The sequence below is a fragment of the Bos indicus x Bos taurus genome, chromosome 4, assembly GCF_003369695.1.
Source record: "Bos indicus x Bos taurus breed Angus x Brahman F1 hybrid chromosome 4, Bos_hybrid_MaternalHap_v2.0, whole genome shotgun sequence".
Classification (NCBI taxonomy): domain Eukaryota; kingdom Metazoa; phylum Chordata; class Mammalia; order Artiodactyla; family Bovidae; genus Bos; species Bos indicus x Bos taurus.
Window position 1 is genome coordinate 75,109,724 of NC_040079.1, and position 20,870 is coordinate 75,130,593.

Here is a 20,870-nt window from a genome sequence, read left to right on the forward strand (position 1 = left end):
ATTCCTCTGTGCAGAAGCATATTGGGGTTTTGTTCCTTAAACATTTCTTTTACTCATATGAGTAGTGTTCATTATGTAGATAAGTAGGTAGATAGATGTAGGTATAGAAATATCAGTCATCCTAATAGTCTCACGCATAGAAGCCTCAGCTCTGAACCACAGAATAATGTAAGGAGTAACCATATGTGAGTACAGAATTGGGAAGGAGGCTAATATACCTTCAAGAAACTTGGAGTCAGTTTAAGGACTGGTCTTGCTCCTTTTTCTGTTTCTTTGACACATAAATTGTTAGAGTCAGCCTAATTCGCTGTTTCCTTAATATTGACGTAGAGCCAATTGCTGCAATATTTGTCCACTGAATTTAATACAATCCTTTGTTTAAAGTATATACATTACCCACTAATTGCCCTGGGAAGAAATGTCATATGTTTTTTATTGACCTTAATTTCCTTTCATTTATTTGTGCCTACTCTGTCTAGATCACTAGGTTTGGTGCTCTGGGTATTCAAAGATGAAAAAGTCATTAGAGAACTTACAATAACACTGCCAGGAAGAGATGGTAGGAAACAATCATCTGTAAGATTTTGGCATCTGAAATAGAGTTTTTATTTTCTCCCTTAGTGACACTCAGGAAATGCTTGTCTCCTGCTGTTGATGAATAATTTCAGAGTACTATGGATCATGCTGAAGAAAATGAAATCCTTGGAGCAACCAAGCGGTACTATGTGGAAAGACCTATCTTTAGTCATCCAGTCCTCCAAGAAAGATTGCACAAGAAGGACAAGGTTTCGGATTCCATCGGGGATAAGCTGAAACAGGCATTCACGTATGTTCTTTCAGCCTGTTTCCTTTATTCTCTCATTCAGTTACGAGAGAAGCAAGGTCAAATGTACAAAGAGAATCTATGATGTAGAGGAAAAGACAAATGATGAACACTCGTGATTTGCAGAGCTGTCCACATGGTTCATTCAGATGTCCACATCTACATTCGGTGGTAGATATCTGATGGAACACAAACTTTATTATGCATTTCACCATATGAAATTCCAGCTATGCCTTATGTCATATAAAGGTTTATATAAACAATCCACTTTTCAGTTCTCCACACACCTTTAAAATATCCACTGCTTTCAGTGACTGTGAAGCTGGGGAGATCCCAGCCAGGAGAAGGACATAGGATCTCATTGTCTTCCTAACCTGTCAACTCTCCTCCAAAGCCCCTCAAGAAAATGGCTTGATCCTTCCCCCTACTAAAAAAATGTCCACCTCTTCCATTTCAGGAATGTTCCAACCACTCTAGTCTTTTTCCTGCTTCTACTCTAGTGCCAACACCTTGAATCTATGAATGTAAGTCCCCAACTGAAGCTATCAAAGACATTCAGTGTCTTGGGACTCTTCATTTTGAAAACACGAATACAGTAATGTGGCAGGCCTGAGACTGATAATACCTTGGTGCCTGATTGCATACCTCATTGTGCAAACTATCTGATTGCTGCCTCCTGAACCATTGAGACCACAGCTCCTATGCTGTGTTCATTTAAGCTTCGCAGTGACCCTGTGCTCTAGGTATGACATCATGAGAGGTTAAAAATACATACACTGGAGTCAAGACTACCTGAGTTTTAATCCTAATCCCAACCACCTATCAGCTGTGCACTGGTTTCCTCCTCTGAAAAATGGGAATAGTAATAGTGTTTACATCATTGGGTTACTGGGGTTAAAATTTATTAATTTATACACAGTGCAAGGCACACGGAAAACACTGTATAAATGTAGCTAGTATTAATATCTCAGTTTTCTAAACAGGGAGACTGCTATCGAATCTAGTTTGTTTTACTCAGATTCATTGCTCTTGTCATAGTTGCTTTACATTTTTGCTTCCAGTATCCTTCTACATCTAATTACCAAGTACTTTTAATCACTAAAGACACTATATAAAATACCATGCATGGGCTTCCCAGGTGGCACTAGTGGTAAAGAACCCACCTGCCAGTGCAGGAGATGCAATAGACTTGGGTTCGATCCCTGGGTAGGGAAGATCCCCTGGAGAAGTGCATGGCAAACCACTCCAGTATTCATGCCTGGAGAATCCCATGGACAGAGGAGCCTGGTGGGCTCCAGTCCATGGGGTCCCAAAGAGTCAGACACGACTGAGCGACTAACACTTCACAACAATGCATTATCCTTTTAAATGGAATAAATTGCTTCCTTGTCACCAAGAGGACTTGAGACTGTCACAGTGATAATGGAATTCATCTGTCTATACTCTTACAGGCATCGACCAGCAAGACGACTGGCCAAAGCCCATAATACAGTCTCTGTATCAAAGTTAATTAAAACATCCAGGGATTAAATACAATGCCTTGGTTTTATTACCACGGTGTTCCACCTAAGCAAGACAGCCAGGCATAGACTCAGCTACAGTAACGGTGGTGTTTTGAGTTTACCTAATCAAAGACCCTAAAGCACTGAACACATGTTTATAAAGCTCATAATACCTGTGTGAATTCCTTTCATTTTATAAGGGAAAACTTAGATATATTTGTATGGCTGAGTCTCTTTGCTGTTCACATGAAACTATCACCACATTGTTAGTCGGTTATACCCCAACACAAAATAAAGGTGTTTCTGAAAAAAAAAGAAAAGGGAAAACTAAGTGGGTAGGTGCTGGTCAGTGGTTCCACAATCAAAAGTTAACTCCATTGGTAAGTACTTCCCATACTTTACATCAACACAGAAAGCACATTAAAGATTTCACCTATTGAAATAATGGCTTCTGGGATATCTCAACTATTTTGAAACTAACTTTTTCTTATTTTTCATGGTCAGTTGTGGAGTGTTAGAGTGGACCCAATTCAGATGTTCCTATTTTCTAAAAAAATAATAAGCAGCTATTCTCTCTGATCTCTGCAGAATAGAAAAATCACCCTCATCACCAGTTTGAATTTTTCCTTTTTGTTCCAAAATATAGGGAAGGGAAAATGCCTTGATGTGAATTCTACAGAAATGGTTCTCATTTATCTATTTCTTTGTCCTTCCAGATGTACTCCTAAGAAAATACGAAATATCATTTACATGTTCCTCCCCATAACCAAGTGGTTGCCTGCATACAAATTCAAAGAGTATGTGTTAGGTGACTTGGTCTCAGGCATAAGCACAGGGGTGCTGCAGCTTCCGCAAGGTCAGTAGAATATATTTCATTTTTTCTTCCTCTGATATCATCTCAAACAATTGTGTTAACTTTGTTCTGTTTAATTTCATCGTGATTTTAAATTTATAATTTTTATCACATTGTTCTAGCACCTTTTCCTGTCCAGAGTAATTCTTCAGAAACATTTTACCCTTTAAAAGCCTCAGAGCTTTTAGTTGCAGAATATGGTGATACATTTACAGATCAATACATTTAGGAACTGGTGGGGCATTGTCTTTCCTTTGCTAAGTTAATTTCTAACTCCATGAACATGTTGTTAGGGGCTGTCCTTAAATCAACTATACTCCATTTTTAAAAAAAGGTTCTTGACTAAGTCCATATCTAATTATAAGGTACCATGATATACTGAATTCCTCTGCAGTTGTATAATTTTATAGATATACAAGAATTTAAGAAAATGCTCATTGATTTATTCATCTGTTCACACGTGTGTAACCTGGCCCTCCCTGTCTTCACAGAACTAACTATCCAGTTAGGGAGAGAAGCATGAAATAAATAAAAATACACATAAATGTTTATGTACAAATGATGGTAAACACTATGAAAGATACAGGGCATTCTGACATGATAATAATATGGGGACCTAATTTAAGTAGTTAAGTCACAGAACCTCATTGAGAAAGTGAGATTGACCAGTATTGCAATAGGACCCGGAGAAGGCAATGGCACCCCACTCCAGTACTCTTGCCTGGAGAATCCCATGTACAGAGGAGCCTGGTAGGCTGCAGTCCATGGAGTCGCTAGGAGTCGGACACGACTGAGCGACTTCACTTTCACTTTTCACTTTCATGCATTGGAGAAGGAAATGGCAACCCACTCCAATGTTCTTGCCTGGAGAATCCCAGGGGCAGGGGAGCCTGGTGAGCTGCCATCTATGGGGTCGCACAGAGTCGGACACGACTGAAGCAACTTAGCAGCAGCAGCAGCAGCAATAGGACCTAAGTAGGGACTGGAAGTACTTGGCAGGGCAGCAGCCACCTCACTACATTTTATATCATATGTACCCTTGTGCATATGCATTTAAATCTTACACTGTGGTAAAGGGGTATTTTTTACAGTGCTGCAATAAAATTGGATTCTTTAGCTCTGTTCTTGTCTAATATCTAAAAAATTAGTACTTCATACTTCCACATAAGGGGAAAAAAAAGGTGAGATTGAGCTGAGACCTGAAGGATCAGTAGGAGGCAGATAAAGAATGAGAAGAAATACATTTCAAGAAGAAGCAATAGCATGTGTGAAAGCAGTTAGCAGGAAAAGAATTGGGTGTTTGAAGAATTCTGAGAAAGGCAGTGTGCTAGGAGTGTGGGGAGTGAGAGGCCAGTGGCTGGCCAGATGGGCAGCAGCAGGTCTGCACAGCCTCGATAGGATCTTTTGGATTCCATTCTGAGTCCAGTGCAAGCTTGTCAGCTTGCTTTCCCCTTGGGTGTTTTTTTTTGCTTTTTTTTTTTTGCTAGGAGATCTCTGGGACTGTTGTGTGGGGAAGGGACTTGGTTGATGGGAGTGGCACCAGAATGAATGTAGGGAAACCAGTTAGAGGCAACAGTGACTCAGTGTAATCAAAAGGGGATAATGGCTTGACAAACCTCTAGGTTCAGTTCAGTCGCTCAGTCGTGTCCCACTCTTTGGGACCCCATGAGTCGCAGCACGCCATGCCTCCTTGTCTATCACCAACTCCCAGAGTTCACTCAAACTCATGTGCATTGAGTCGGTGATGCCATCCAGCCATCTCATTGTCTGTTGTCCCCTTCTCCTCCTGCTCCCAATCCCTCCCAGCATCAGGGTCTTTTCCAATGAGTCAACTCTTCACATGAGGTAGCCAAAGTATTGGAGTTTCAGCATCAGTCCTTCCAGTGAACACCCAGGGCTGATCTCCTTTAAGATGGACTGGTTGAATCTCCTTGCAGTCCAAGGGACTCTCAAGAGTCTTCTCGAACATCACAGTTCAAAAGCATCAATTCTTCAGTGCTCAGCTTTCTTCACAGTCCAACTCTCACATCCATACATGACCACTGGAAAAACCATAGCCTTGACTAGACAGACCTTTGTTGGCAAGGTAATATCTCTGCTTTTCAATATGCTATCTAGGTTGGTCATAACTTTCCTTCCAAGGAGTAATTGTCTTTTAATTTCATGGCTGCAATCACCATCTGCAGTGATTTTGGAGCCCCAAAAAATAAAGTCTGACACTGTTTCCACTGTTTCCCCATCTATTTGCCATGAGGTGATGGGACCAGATGCCATGATCTTAGTTTTCTGAATGTTGAGCTTTAAGCCAACTTTTTCACTCTCCTCTTTCACTTTCATCAAGAGGCTTTTTAGTTCCTCTTCAGGTTCTGCCATAAGGGTGGTGTCATCGGCAATCTTGATTCCAGCTTGTGCTTCTTCCAGCCCAGTGTTTCTCATAATGTACTCTGCATGTAAGTTAAATAAGCAGGGTGACAATATACAGCCTTGATATACTCCTTTTCCTATTTGGAGCCTCTAGGTTAGCTGGCCGGAAGAACTATTCCCTCACCAGTTTCCTGAAAAGTAATTACCAAATGATAAATTAAAAAAAAAAAATTCCCCTGTGATCAATTAGTTGGATTTTCAATTTGCCAAGTAACTGAGTTGTTGAATCTATTAAATCTGTTAAACAAAGTTTTAAATCAGGTTTAGGACCATTCTCCATAACCATTTTAGTACCAGAGGACAGAGAAAGGGATGTATTTAAAGGCAGAGGTGAGGGTGGGGGAAGGAGCAAAGGTCAACTCAGCATCTGAAGTGGGAAATAGGATCTAGACTGACGTTCAGTCAAGTTGGACTGACAGAGCTTCAGGAAATGGCTGCAGTGAGCACGTAGACAAATGCTTCAGAGAAATTCTAGGATTTTGCATAGTTGTGTTTTCACTGAAACGCCATTCTGCAACTTTTTTTGGACCTTCTTCCATTTTGATAAAGATGGTAGCTGTAAAAATGGAAAGAATTGGAAACATACATGCTGTGTTTTATAGGTAAAATCAGCAGGAGTGGCTGTTGGATTGATTTGGAGGAGAATGAGGAAGCTGGGCATGTGAGGGACAAGGAGACTGACATTAGATTAGGAGTAAGAATTTTCTAGAGAAAGGTGAAAAAGCCTTATGCATTTACCCTCCACCAAAAGTCAAGGAAGGAAAGAAGGACTGCAACAGAACCACTTGGAGCACTGGACACGTGTCCCTTAAAGTTTGTGGGCACTATTGCAGGAAAAGTAAATCTACAGGTGGAATGGTGTGAACCACCTAGAACAGCAGAATGTGGCCTGCACTTGCAAAGTTTCCTGGGGCTAAAGCACTACGGGTGCTTTGGGAGGTAACCAGGCTTGGCTCATTTGAAAGTAACCTGCCCAAGAAGACTGCCTACAGCATAAGCAGCTGCCCAGCAGAAAGAACCTGGAAGAGGTGTAAGACCTGGAACCTGGAAGGGGCCAAGATTAGGGGAGGGGTGTTACATCTGCCAGAGAATGCTGCACTGGGAGTTCCTCATTGAAAAGGGGTCTCCGGACAACCCTCAAAGCAACGCACTGGAGAAGCAGCCGGCATTTGGGAATTAACAGCAGATTACAGCTGTGCCAGTCAAGGAAGACTTTCTGCCCATATCTAATTTGGGAAAGATTAAAGCAGAAAAAAATCTACTCCTGGTGAAGAGGGAATGACAAGAAAAACTGTCTCAGCCTGGACTCTCTGAGCACAAATACAAGATTCTGTGTAGGAGTGGGACAGAAGTGTGGGCACGCTGAGACACGTCAGCTTAAATTAATAGGGTTTTCATTTGTTCGTCATAGATAAAGAACCAGGAGAGAGATAAACAGAGCCCGCTGTTTTCTAATCATCTCCCCATTTCTGTTTGGTCTTAATCCCGCAGGTTTAGCCTTTGCAATGTTGGCAGCTGTGCCTCCAGTGTTTGGCCTATACTCTTCATTTTACCCCGTTATCATGTATTGTTTTTTTGGAACCTCCAGACACGTATCCATAGGTAAACCTTATAGTTGATGTTTTACTACCTTTCCTTTTGGATTTCCCAGCTTTGCAATGTGCTGAAGAAATAACATGTTTGTTATTAGGATATCAAACTTTTGTTACTGTATGCCCAATAGGTGCTTTTAAAAAATACACTCTCCCTCAAGATTTCTAGAATTGATAGCTTTCTTATAATATGGGCATAATAGAAAAAGACAGTTTTCTTGTCTGAAAAGACAAGAAATCTGTGATGTAAGTATTTCAGTTCATAATACAGTTTGCTTGCATCTGTGTTTTCTTTTTATTTATTAACGATACTTCAAGTTCCTATTGCTATGCATACATTGCATTTGCATCTTATTTTAGACACTGAATTGTACATGGTTTCTCTTTAGTGTATTTAGGATCAGGTTTATATGGGTTTCATAGTAGTGTTGGTGCTGCCTGAGGGTGCTACCAGCCAACACACACACACACACACACACACACACACACGTCTCAGATGTTCATTGCTAGGTGACAAACACGCCCAAAACTTAGCAGCTAAAAACAATCATTAGATTATCTCTCATAGTTTCTGTGGGTCAGGATTTGAGAAGGGCTCAACTGGACGGTTTTGGCTCAGCATCTCTCAAGCAGTTGAGAGTCAGGTGGGAGCTGGAGCCAGAGCAGCTACAGGAGGTGGGTCTCCCTCTCCCTCTCTTCTTGCGTCTCACCCCACCCTCTCTCCATGGGGTCCTTTCTGGGGCTCTCTCACACACAAGGTTGAAGCACGAGCAAGCAGCACAGCTCTCAGGCAGAGGTCATAGCATCTTTTGTTACGTAGCCTCACAGGTCACACAGTATCACTTCCGCTGCATTCTTTTGGTTACTAGAGTGCCGCAAGTCCACCCAGATTCAAGGAGAGAGGAATTAGGCCACCTCTTCATGGGAAAATGTCAAAGTTCTAGAAGAGTGTATGGAATGGAAGATTCTGTCACTGTGCAGTGTTATTTCAGTGAGGATTTATTGACCTCACCTGTCTCTCCTGGGATACTGGCAACAATCATATCAGATATGCTGAAAATCATTTCTCTGATTAATACTTCATTATTTCAGGTCCATTTGCAGTTATTAGCCTGATGATAGGCGGTGTGGCTGTTCGATTAGTACCAGATGATATAGTCATTCCAGGAGGAGTAAATGCAACCAATGGTACAGAGGCAAGAGATGCCTTGAGAGTAAAAGTCGCCATGTCTGTGACCTTACTTTCAGGAATCATTCAGGTAAGACTCAGAGATGTGGAAATAAGCTCTCATTTGCTGATTTAATAAATATCTTTTGAGCACTCCTGGCTGGTCGTGGGCAAGGTCGGCCAGCAAAACTCCAGAGCTTAGGGTTTGTAGCTCAGGAATGCCAGTCCCACTGCATGCTTTACTTAAATTGATATTGAGTAGGAACTAGCTAACTGCAGTTGGATACTTTAGAGGTTCTAAAAGCAAGACTAGCTTGAAGCAGGGTGGGTTGGTAATGGGAAAAGGCATTTCTTATCTGCCTGGAAGGAGCAAGCAATGACATGACTAAGTGTGCCCCCACTTCTGAGGGACAGGGAGCATAAAAAGGGTGCCCAGTACTTTGTGAGGCTCCAGGCCCCTCCAAATGTTGTTGTTTTCTGAATAACCACTGACTGATTTGTTAGCTACTTACCTGCTATAGATACAAATTTGTAGTGTTAGAAAGTGGTCCAGAAAAAACTTTGGGATGTTTTCTGTTGGATTTAACTTCCTGATCTATCATGTGATTTATTTGTCTCTTTGTCATAAAAAAAAAAAAAAAAAGTTTTGCCTAGGTGTCTGTAGATTTGGATTTGTGGCCATATATCTCACGGAGCCCCTGGTCCGTGGGTTTACCACTGCTGCAGCCGTGCATGTCTTCACCTCCATGTTAAAATACCTGTTTGGAGTTAAAACAAAGCGGTACAGTGGGATCTTTTCAGTGGTGTATGTAAGTAAGCAACTTCCCGGCTGACTGGCACTTGTTTCCCTTCTGTATTTTTCCTCCTCCTCTCCTGTATCTCAAGGTTCACTTTGCTTATTTCTAAGAATTTCAGTAGAATGGAGAAGATTTAGTCATTCTAAGGCTTTTCTGAGAAGAGCATTACAAGGGGAATTAAACCTTAAAGTTTCACTTCATTAATATGTGATACTATCTACCTCACAAGAAATTTTTTGTCAGGTATTTATTTGGTGACTACAACTTTAGCCTAATTAGCTCCAGAGACAGCTTCTTCATAAGATCAGATTAGGTTCTCTTTGGGAAAGTGAAAGTGAAAGTTGCTTACTCATGTCTGACTCTGCATTCCCATAGACAGTAGCCCACTAGGCTCCTCTGCCCATGGAATTTTCCAGGCAACAGTACCAGAGTGGGTTGGCATATCCTCGTCCAGAGGATCTTCCCAACCCAGGATTGAACCTGTGTCTCTTATGTTCTCCTGCATTACAAGCAGATTCTTTACCATCTGAGCCACCAAGGAAGTCAATTTAAAGTCATTCTGGGATAATATCTCTCTCTCAAAAACTGCTTGCTCAAGCAGGCGAAAATTGGACGTCTATAAAGGATTTGACTAACACACCTAACCAGTTTAATCTAATATAATGTACATAGACCCTTCCACCCAACTCAGAGAAAATACAAATTATTTACAAGCATGTAGGTAACAATGGTAATAACTGATCATGTTGAAAATGGTCATGTACAGCTGACCACAACTTCTAAAAAAATGCAGTTTCACATGGTGCAATATAATTAGCAATCGATAACTAAAGATGGCTTAAAACCCCCATACATTTGGAAACTAAAAACACTTCTAAGCAGCCCATGGATAAGAGAAAATTATGAAATAATTAGAACCAAATGACAGTGGAACTGCTACTTATCAAAACCTCTGAAATGCTGCTAAAGATATTTTTGGAATGAAAGACCTATATGGCCTTTGTAAGAATTCATGTGTCACACACTGTGTTAGGCAGAGCAGTGAGCTTACACTTCAATGGGAAGACAGATGTGTTAGTTGCTTAGTTGTGTCTGACTCTTTGCGACTCCATAGACTGTAGCCCGCCAGGCTCCTCCGTCTATGGAATTCTCCAGGCAGGAATATTGGAGTGGATTGCCATTTTCATCTCCAGGGTATCTTCCTGACCCGGCGATCGAACCCAGGTCACCCGGATTGCAGGCAAACTCTTTACTTTCTGAGCTATAGGGAAGTCCCCAGTACAATGGGAAGACAAATAGTAAACCACTAATCACATAAATGGGCTGCCCTGGTGCCTCAGTGGTGAAGAATCCGCCTGCTATTGCAGGAAATGCAGGTTTGATCCCTGAGTCAGGAAGATCCCTTGGAGATGAAAATGGCAATCTACTCCAGTCTTCCTGCCTGGAGAATTCCATGGACAGAGGAACCTGGCAGGCTACAGTCCATGGGGTCACAAAACGGTCAGACATAGCAACCAAAACAAGTCACATAAATGTGTAATTAAGTATAAATTGTGTTAAGTGCTATGAAAGAAAAATCAGGCTGCTATGAAAATTGAATAGGGAGACCTTTAGATCAAGGATCTATAATTCATACACACAACATGGTGGAGTAGAAGAAAGTGCGCTCATCTTCTCCTGTGAGAACTCCAGAGTTACAACCAGGTGGTCAATACCGAAATCAGATTGATTATATTCTTTGCAACCAAAGATGAAGAAGCTCTATACGGTCAGCAAAAAACAAGACCAGGAACTGACTGTGGCTCAGATCATGAACTCACTGCAAAATTCAGACTTAAAAGAAAGTAGGAAAAACCACTAGACCATTCAGGTATGAATCCCTATGATTATACAGAGGGAGTGACAAATAGATTCAAGGGATTAGATCTGATAGAGTGCCTGAAGAACTATGGACAGAGGTTCCTGACTTTGTACAGGAGACAGGGATCCAGACCATCCCCAAGAAAAAGAAATGCAAAAAGGCAGAATGGTTGTCTCTTGAGGCCTTACAAATAGCTGAGAAAAGAAGAGAAGCTAAAGGCAAAGGAAAAAAGGAAAGATATACCCATCTGAATTCTGAGTTCCAAAGAATAGCAAGGAGAGATAAGAAAGCCTTCGTCAGTGATCAATGCAAAGAAAGAGAGGAAAACAACAGAATGGGAAAGACTAGAGATCTCTTCAAGAAAATTAGAGATACCAAGGGAACATTCATGCAAAGATGGGCACAATAAAGTACAGAAATGGTAGAAAGCTGAAGATATTAAGAAGAGGTGGCAAGAATACACAAAAGAACTATACAAAAAAGATTTTCATGACCCAGATGGTGTGATCACTCACCTGGAACCACGATGGTGTGATCACTCACCTCGAGCCAAACAAGTGGGCCTTAGGAAGCATCACTGGAGTGTGAAGACAAGTGGGCCTTAGGAACCATCACTACAAACAAAGCTACTGGAGGTGATGGAATTCCAGTTGAGCTATTTCAAATCTTAAAAGATGATGCTGTGAAAGTGCTGCACTCAATATGTCAGCAAATTTGGAAAACTCAGCAGTGGCCAAAGGACTGGAAAAGGTCAGTTTTCATTCCAATCCCAAAGAAAGACATGCCAAAGAATGTTCAAACTACCACACAATTGCACTCATCTCACATACTAGCAAAGTAATGCCCAAAATTCCCAAGTGAGGCTTCAACAGTATGTGAACCGTGGACTTCCTGATGTTCAAGCTGGATTTAGAAAAGGCAGAGTAGCCAGAGATCAAATTGCAAGCGTCCGGTGGATGATAGAAAAAGCAAGAGATTCCAGAAAAACATCTACTTCTGCTTTATTGACTATGCCAAAGCCTTTGACTGTGTGGACAACAAAATGTGGAAAATTCTTCAAGAGATGGGAATACCAGACCACATTACCTGCCTCTTGAGAAATCTATATACAGGTGAAGAAGCAACAGTTAGAACCAGACATGGAACAACAGACTGGTTCCAAAATGGGAAAGGAGTACATCAAGGCTATATATTGCCACCCTGCTTATTTAAGTTATATGCAGAGTACATCATGAGAAACGCTGGGCTGGATGAAGCACAAGCTGGAATCATGATTGCCAGGAGAAATATCAATAACATCAGATATGCAGATGAAACCACCCTGATGGCAGAAAACAAAGAAGAACTAAAGAACTTCTTGATGAAATTGAAGGAAGAGAGTGAAAATGCTGGCTTAAAACTCAACACTCAAAAAACAATGATCATGGCATCCTTCCCATCACTTCATGGCAGATAGATGGGGAAACAATGGAAACAGTAAGACTTTATTTTGGGTCTCCAAAATCAGTGCACATGGTGACTGCAGCCATGAAATTAAAAGACGCTTACTTCTTTGAAGAAAAGCTATGACCAACGTAGATAGCATATTAAAAAGCGGAGACATTACCAACATAGGTCTGTCTAGTAAAGCTATGATTTTTCCAGTAGTCATGTATGGATGTGAGAGTTGGACTATAAAGAAAGCTGACTGCTAAAGAATTGATGCTTTTGAACTGTGGTGTTGGAGAAGACTCTTGAGAGTCCCTTGGACTGCAAGGAGATTCAACCAGTCCATCCTAAAGGAAATCAGCCCTGAATATTCATTGGAAGGACTGATGCTGAAGCTGAACCTTCATTATTTTGGCCACCTGATGCGAAAAACTGACTCATTGGAAAAGACCCTGATGCTGGGAAAGATTGAAGGCAGGAGATGGGGACAACAGAGGATGAAATGGTTGGATGGCATCACGACTCAATGGACATGAGTTTGAGCAAGCTCTAGGAGTTTGTGGTGGACAAGGAAGCCTGACATGCTGCAGTCCATGGGGTCACAAAGAGTCAGACATGACTAAGCAACTGAACTGACTGACTTACTAGATTAGGGATCTAGGAAAGTAGCTTTGAGGAAGTAACAATTAAATTGAGTGTTTCATTGATTAGAATAGAGTCCAACTGTGGGTGTCCATGTATGCTCAGTCATATCCAACTCTTCATGACCCCATGAACTGTAGCCCACCAGGCTCCTCTGTCCATGGGATTTCCCAGGCAAGAATACTGGAGTGGATTGCTGTTTCCTTCTCCAGGGGATCTTCCCAAGCCAGGGATCAAACCCACAGCTCCTGCATCTCCTGCATTGGCAGGCAAATTCTTTACCACTGAGCCACTTGAGAAGCCTCCAACTGTGGGAATAGTTCCTAAATATCTAAATTCTTCATTTCCCATAATAGCTGGTAACATGCTTCTTACTCAGAGATTTCTCAAAGTGCCATGTCACAAAGGAAATAGGACAGAGAAGCACACCAGAGAATGCTCTAGGCGTTGATAAGAAAGGTTTGTAGCCTGGGCTCGGCGGTCATCTACTTGCCCAGGGTCCAGAAGAGTACTGACTGTACATGGGGTGCCAAGACTGCAGCCTTAGGAGACAATTAAGTGGCTTTCTTCTCTTAAGTTTCCTGGGCTTCTTTCTAAGTTTCATCTACTCTCTTGCCTTCGAAGCTCACCTGATTCATCTTTCATCTGCTAAAAATGATTTCTCCCGCTTTCCGTTCCTAAAAGCTTTTCTGTATATTTGCTTTCAGATAATTATGCTGATATAACCCATGGTCCTTTCCTAATGCTCAGTACTCAGCTTCAGGGTGACTGTTCTGAATTTTACAATTCTACATTGAGACATTAGTGTAGCAAAAAACACTGTAATATATGATTGTTGGTTAGATATTACAACTACAAAGTTGTATAGCTGGGTAAAAGTGACTCCTAGTGGTGAAAGCTGCGAAGAGAGAGATTTCAGCCTGAGAAGTGTAAACTGGAAACATCCGCTACTGGGATGGCTAGTGTGAATTAGAGCACTGGACTGTCTGTTCAGGGGCTACTGCCTGATGTAACCTCCCGTGTTCACTGTGTTACAGAGTACAGTTGCTGTGTTGCAGAATGTTAAAAACCTCAACGTGTGTTCCCTAGGCGTTGGGCTGATGGTTTTTGGTTTGCTGTTGGGTGGCAAGGAGTTTAATGAGAGATTTAAAGAGAAATTGCCAGCACCCATTCCTTTAGAGTTCTTTGCGGTAAGTCAACTTCCAGCCACGTTCACCTAGCTGTTTCTGTGAAGGGTTTTGAAGTGGGACAGGGGAGAGAGAAGTTAGACTTTTTTTTCTCTCTGTTCCTCCAAGAGAAGGTTGGAGTTTGTCAAGGGGAACTTTTACAAATACAGTGACAAACAAATAAAAGCACTAAAACATAGGCATGGGTGACTTTTAAAATATAGATGAAGACTATCCACAAAACGTGAATGTAAATTATCTGAGTGAAATTATGGAGATTTTCCTTTCTCAGAGTTTTTATTGTCTAATTGTTTTATAATGAATATGTAATACTTTAATGACTTGAGAAAACTAAGCTGTTTCTAGTTTGGAAAGAGCAAAAGACAAAGGTTCCCAAACTTTGTTAATTCTTGGCACTCATAGGTCAAAAAAAAAAAACCTAACTAATAGTTCCATTTACTAAGTAATCAAATCCAAATAATTTAATGTATATTTATGTCTGACAACTTAAGAACTGTGTGTAAAAATAATGCATATAAATTGAAATAAAGTGTTATTACATTCTTAAATAACTACAGCAATTTATTAATGAATTTGTGTGGCTTGTGGACACTGCACAACCCTTTAAACTTGCCAGTCAGACGCCACCACCCTCATTTCCTGTGCACTTTTGATCTTTGTGTAGTACTTGTTTTCTAAATCACAGCGACCAAAGTTTGCAAACCTTTGGTATGACTGAAACCAATGTAGTAGGAACTAATGTGGAAACTGTGAACTACTCAAACTAGAAGTTTGCCTAGTATCTGACAGGTGTCCCTATTTCCCATGAAAGTCTCACAGAGAATGAGCTCTCCTTGGGACCCTGGGGCACTTTGGTGTATAGTTTGGGAACCCACAGGAGAAGAAATAAAAAGGATAGGTATCGGATCCAAATTTAGCAAGAAGTTCCAGCCCCAAAACCTACCAGCTGGTATAGCTCACAAGGAAGCCAGTGCCTTTGATCCTCTTCCTTGCTTTCATCTCATCTACACCCAAATAGGACTGTTTCTCATCATCTCAAGACCTGTTCTATCACTGGGGTTTGACACAGGGTTCCTGTTTCCTCTTGGAGAACAACAGGAGGTTCTCAGCTCCCTTGCATGGCAAAGGAGAAGGACAAGCCCTAATCATGAAGTAAATAATGAAGATTGTTTTTTCTGGCCGAGGTTTCTAGCTCTGTCCACTTTCCAGATTCCATTTAAGGTTTCCTTCATGTTTCCCAGAGCAGTGGTTCTCCAGAATTCTTTCATTGTAATTATGGTGAACCTGTGTTTTTTGGGGTTTTGGGTGTTTTACTTATTTGTGTGTTCCTCAGAGCAAGGAAGAAGAAAGCCATGCTGGAAACTTGGGAACAGTATCTACATGACTCTCTTTAAACATAAACTTTCTTTATCATAAAATTGTTTGGGGTTTTGTATTCTGTTTCAAAATGCATCTGTGTGTGTTGGTAGGAAAGCTGTGGTTTAAATTATTTACCACTGCATAAAGTTGATGCTCCAGAAACTTGAGCCATGTGTATCCTGTGGATTTGAATTTGGGGGCACTCCCCCAGTTTGAGATGCACAACAGATGCAGTTAAGGGTGGCAGACATTACCACCAACAAAGAGGAGGCATTTCGTCATGGGGCCAGAAGCAGCCATGCCCTTGACCTCGCAGGCTGCTGTGTCTAATCATGAGCTTACCTTCTTGTTGGTTCCTTGCAGCAGGCCCTTCCATGGGGGACTGGCTCCCTTCTCTGGCCACCCCTATTCCTGAGTAACCCACTCAGAAAATTCTACAGGCAGTTGTTCTTTGGGATGAAGAAAGTTGCCATCTCTCCTGTTATTTTCTCTTCTTGTAGCTCACTGAGGCTTGTACTTCACACACAGACTAAATCCAGAAAACCTTATATATAAGTACACTTAGTGACAGGCGGTTTCGCTCTGACTCTGCCACAGACATGGGAGAAGACAGCCATGCTTCTGGAGGTGCTGGTGGGCACCTTGGTCCTGCTGTCCTGGAGACACAGTCTACAGGACGCTGATCCACCATTGTAGATCCAAACATACCTTTTACAATGATACACTGTCACTGTATCACCCTCACAAGACATATTTCATATCCTTTGTTTGTGCCACCTTGGCCGGAGCCTCATCTTACTTGCCCTAAATGCAAAGCCAACTCCTAGAAGGTTTTACGGCTTCTTTCTGTTTGGAGCCAACTAGCCAAGTGCCTCAGGATGAAACAGAGCAAAGTAAAGAGGAAAGAATTCCAGGTCACAAGGAGACTGTAGAGTCCACCTTAATGTTGTGGAGAAGGTCATTAGAAGAAGTTAGAAATGCTGGGAGCTGACTATAATTCTTTTTAAAACTGAAAGTGTGAGAATAGATTTGGCTTGGCTAACAAGTTCTTTGAAGCTTATTTTTGTGATGTTTGAATGTTTATTTCTCAGAGTGCATTCAGGTTTGTGTCTCTTTCAGGTGGTTATGGGAACTGGCATTTCGGCTGGGTTTAACCTGCATGAATCGTACAATGTGGATGTCGTTGGCACACTTCCTCTGGGGTAGGAAAATAGTTATAAGTAACAGTGTGACTTGAATAATCAGTGGATGGATATCTTATATCTCCTACTTTAATGTTCTTGAAATGAAAAATCATTTTCTCCTATATATCAAATAGCTAAAAGGGTTTGGAGGTTTTGTGTTTTTTTTTAGCTTGTGTATGTGTGGCAGAGGTTATTGTGGTAAAAATAATAATAATAACATAAAATTCACCATTTTAATCATTAAGTGCATAGTTCAGTATACTAAGTACAGTCACATTGTTGTGAAACAGATCTCCAGAACTTTTTCACCTTGCAAATCTGAAACTCTGTACTGTTAAACAATAACTCTCCTTTCTGCTTTTCCTCCAGCCCCTACTTTCTATCTCTATGAATCTGATTATTTTAGTACTCATGACTGGCTTATTTCATTTAGCATAATATCATCAAGGTTCATGTTACAGCATGTGACAGGATTTCCTTCCTCTTTAAAGTGGAATAAAATTCCACAGTGTGTCTGTACCACGCTTTGTTTATCCATTCATTCATTGATGGACATTTGGGTTGCTTCCACCTTTTAGCTATTGTGACTGATCCTGCTATGAGCATGAGTATACAAATATCTCTTGAAGACCCTGTTTTTAGTTGTTTTGGATATACACATAGAAGTGGGATTGCTAGATCATATGATAGTTCTAGTTTAACTTTTTGAGAACCTCCATACTGTTTTCCATAATTGTTGCACCATTTTACAGTCCCACCAACAATGGCATGTGGTTTTTCATTTTTTTTCCTATATAGCACTTACCAGTTTTTTATTAATAGATATCTTCCTGGGTAGCATAGGAGTTAAAAGCAAAATGACCTTAATCTAGCCTGTCACTTACTAGCTTTGTGACCTTGGGCAAGTCACATACCATCTCAAAGCCTCAGTTTCCTCCTCTGCCAAGTAAGCATGGTAATTAGTGACTCTCCGAGGGGCAGTTGTGAGACCTCTGGTGAAGTGCAGGTAAAGCGGTCCACGTAGCACCTGGCACACAGTGCATGGTCTAGACATGTTAATTGAAAGCCCTGTGGCTCATTATTTCAACCAGTTTTCTTGTTTTAGACCACATATTGCTGCTTTGCTTCATCTGTTTTTCTCTTATCTAATTCTACATTTTTTTAATTTTACTATTATTTTTTATATTTAAAGGAGTAAGAGTGACTACGAGCCTCTCCTGGTCTCATCTGTCCCTCCTTGATCATCTCTGGCTCTCTCTGTATCTCTCTGTGTGTCTCTGTCTTTTTGTCCCTGGTACCGTCTGTTTCTTGCCACCCACCCTGTCCTCTCCTTGCAAAAGAACAGAGTCAGACATTTGCCCAGATGTTGGATATTGAAAGAACCTGGCATATTCCATCAGGGCTTGCCCCAGGGACCAGCTAAGAATCTCCAGGGAAGCCCAGGGAGGAGGAGTTGCTCTCCAAGCCAAAGTTCACCCAGGGAGCAAATATTGAAGGAGGAAGCTTGCACTCAGCTTCAATGAATTGCTATCATAAATGAGTTACTTATGACTCATTTAAAAGTATAACAGTGATAATCCTTGCTTTTCTACTTGGACTTATAATTTTTTAAGTACTTTTATACCCCCATGTCAATTGATGGCTCACAATAACACTGTTGACGTGTTATCCTCACTTAGCAGATTAAAAAGTTCATTTATTCTCAATTATTCAGCATATATTTGTTGAATGCCTACTAAGTGCTAGGGACACAGGAGTTAAAAACAGAAGTGAACATGGAAGCAAAAAAGTCTTTGCTCTCATGGAGCTGATATTCTACTAGGAGAAATAGGCAGTACATCAGTGGTGAGACATGCCGTAAGACAGGGGAAGCCGGGTAAGAGACAGGAGGGGCTGGGGTTGCTCTTTTAGGTAGGGTGTCAGGGAAGGTGACATTTGAGAGATGTGAGTGCAGTTCAGTGAGTCCCAGCCTGGAGTCAGAACTCAGTCTTCTGATACCCAGTTGTGTGATCTTTCCATTACCTCACACCTGCGTCACTAACATAGTTAGTCATGTGATAAACACAAGTCTTTGGATCCAATAGATAACCCTATTCAATAACTAATCACAAGTAATTTACATGGTGAATTTTTACACTTAGATTTCTCCTTTTTAAAATTCACATGCCACCATAATTCCTACCTAATACCTTACTTTCCCTATTGCATTATACCCAAATATGCTTTCCCTCTATTAGTAAAAGCTAAACCTTAAAAAAAAAAAGTTCCGTTTTGAAACTTGGCTTCCCAGAAACCTTATCTTTATGGAACTTTGCTCAAAACCAGGCAGGAAACCAATAATGCCTGTCTAACATCCTATCTATGTACAGTCATACCACTTCAGTGATATATGAGCCTCATTGCCAAGCAACAGTGGTTTATTGGCTCACAGTTTGTCCGTGTAGGTGAGGCTCAACTGAGTGATTGTCTCTCTTAGGATCTCTCAGGCAGCCACAGACTCTAAAGAGATGACTAGGGCTGGAGGAACCAAGAGGACCTCTGTCTGACAGCTCAGCTACAGTGGCTGGAACAGCTGAGGGCTGGCTGGCATCTTCTCTCCACACAGGTCTCCAGCAGGGTAGCCAGGGTCTCTGTGTGTCGGCTCAGGCCAACAGGACAGAAGAGCAGAAGCTGCCAAGTGGCTTACCGCACTTATTCAGCATCACTCCCACCACGTTCTGGTCAAAGCAAATCAAATGGCCAGCCCAGATTCAACTAGAGGGGAAACAGATGACATCTAGATATGGGAGCAGCACACACATGTAAGGGAGGAATTGTTAGTGATTGTATTAGAAAACACTGCTGTAACTACCACACTTAACCACACACACACACAGGCACACACACTTAAATACACAATACAGTGTCCAGAAATTGATAGATGACTGTTAAAAAGATCCCATTCATGGCAATATATCACATTCCTTGGTTCACGTTCCTTCTCTTAATTCATTGCTGCATACATTCTTTTCTCATATTCTTATTCCTCAGACCCAAACCTGCTGCCATGCCTTCTCTCCTGATTAATGCTTATGCAGCAAAGTTGCAGGGAAAGACAGTAAGTTCTATAGTCAGACCTCCTGGGTCTGATCCCAGCTCTGTCTTCAGCAGATCACTTAACTCTGCTAATATCCCATTTTTTTACCTATAAATTGGGATAATAATGACACCTATGTAAAAGGATTGTTGTAAGGACAAATGAGATGCCATTTGTCAAGCATGCAGCACATAACTTGAGTTTAACACATGCTAGGTTCCTTTCCTTTGCTCCCCTCCCTTTCCCTTACCCCAGAACCTGAGACAACCCCTTCATCATGATATGACACAGTATGAGAAATAACACGGAGAGGCAGGTTCTTCACAGTTTTTGTTGAACTTGGTAGATAAGTCCTTTGATCTTGGACAAATTGCTTGACCTCACCATGCCTCATTTTCCTCATCTGTAAAATGGGGATTATAATGGTGCCTAGCTCACTGTGCTATTAGAGATAGGTAAACACAGAACCTGGCACAAAAAGAAGCACTAATAAATGACTATAAAAATATAATGCTGTGCATCAGTTAATTGATGTTATTATTATTTAGCCCAATGCCTTGAATTGGAGCAGGTGCCTTTGAAAACCTCTATTGCCCTTTCCCCCATACAATTCCAGGGAATACCTATTCTGTCTTTTAGGACAAAGGTTCCAAACTATAGGAATGGACCACAAAATTAGGTTCCCCATTAGGACGCTCCAGGAGTCATATTTATGGCCCCTCCAGACTCCTAGGGTTCCCAGGTGAGACCCAAGGAGTATAATCTGCTGCTGCTCCTTTCCCATGTGAGAAACTCACCTAAAGGGATGTGGGGGGAAAAGCAGAGTCCTTACATCAAATAGCAAGGGAGAGCAGTGAGTATCCCTGGTGTTGCCTAGACAGTAGTAATTCTCCAATAAGATAGCCTTATCCAGCTCCCTCCTCACCTCTGTTTTGGTTTGAATGTCTTGTGGCATCTGAGCGCTTCACTGACCC

At 41.4% G+C, this 20,870-nt stretch overlaps 1 protein-coding gene across 1 annotated transcript in view; it reads left to right on the top strand.

Annotated features, from left to right (window-relative positions):
- The first annotated feature begins 626 nt into the window (after positions 1–626).
- The window catches only part of SLC26A5 (solute carrier family 26 member 5), a 41,213-nt gene continuing 20,969 nt past the window's right edge, over positions 627–20,870 (top strand). The window contains exons 1-7 of the mRNA XM_027539734.1: positions 627–826; positions 3,042–3,181; positions 7,094–7,204; positions 8,287–8,453; positions 9,007–9,171; positions 14,128–14,280; positions 16,756–16,838. Of these exons, the coding sequence (XP_027395535.1) occupies positions 675–826; positions 3,042–3,181; positions 7,094–7,204; positions 8,287–8,453; positions 9,007–9,171; positions 14,128–14,280; positions 16,756–16,838 (971 nt within the window). The 5' untranslated portion in view covers positions 627–674. The remainder of the gene's footprint in view (positions 827–3,041; positions 3,182–7,093; positions 7,205–8,286; positions 8,454–9,006; positions 9,172–14,127; positions 14,281–16,755; positions 16,839–20,870) is intronic.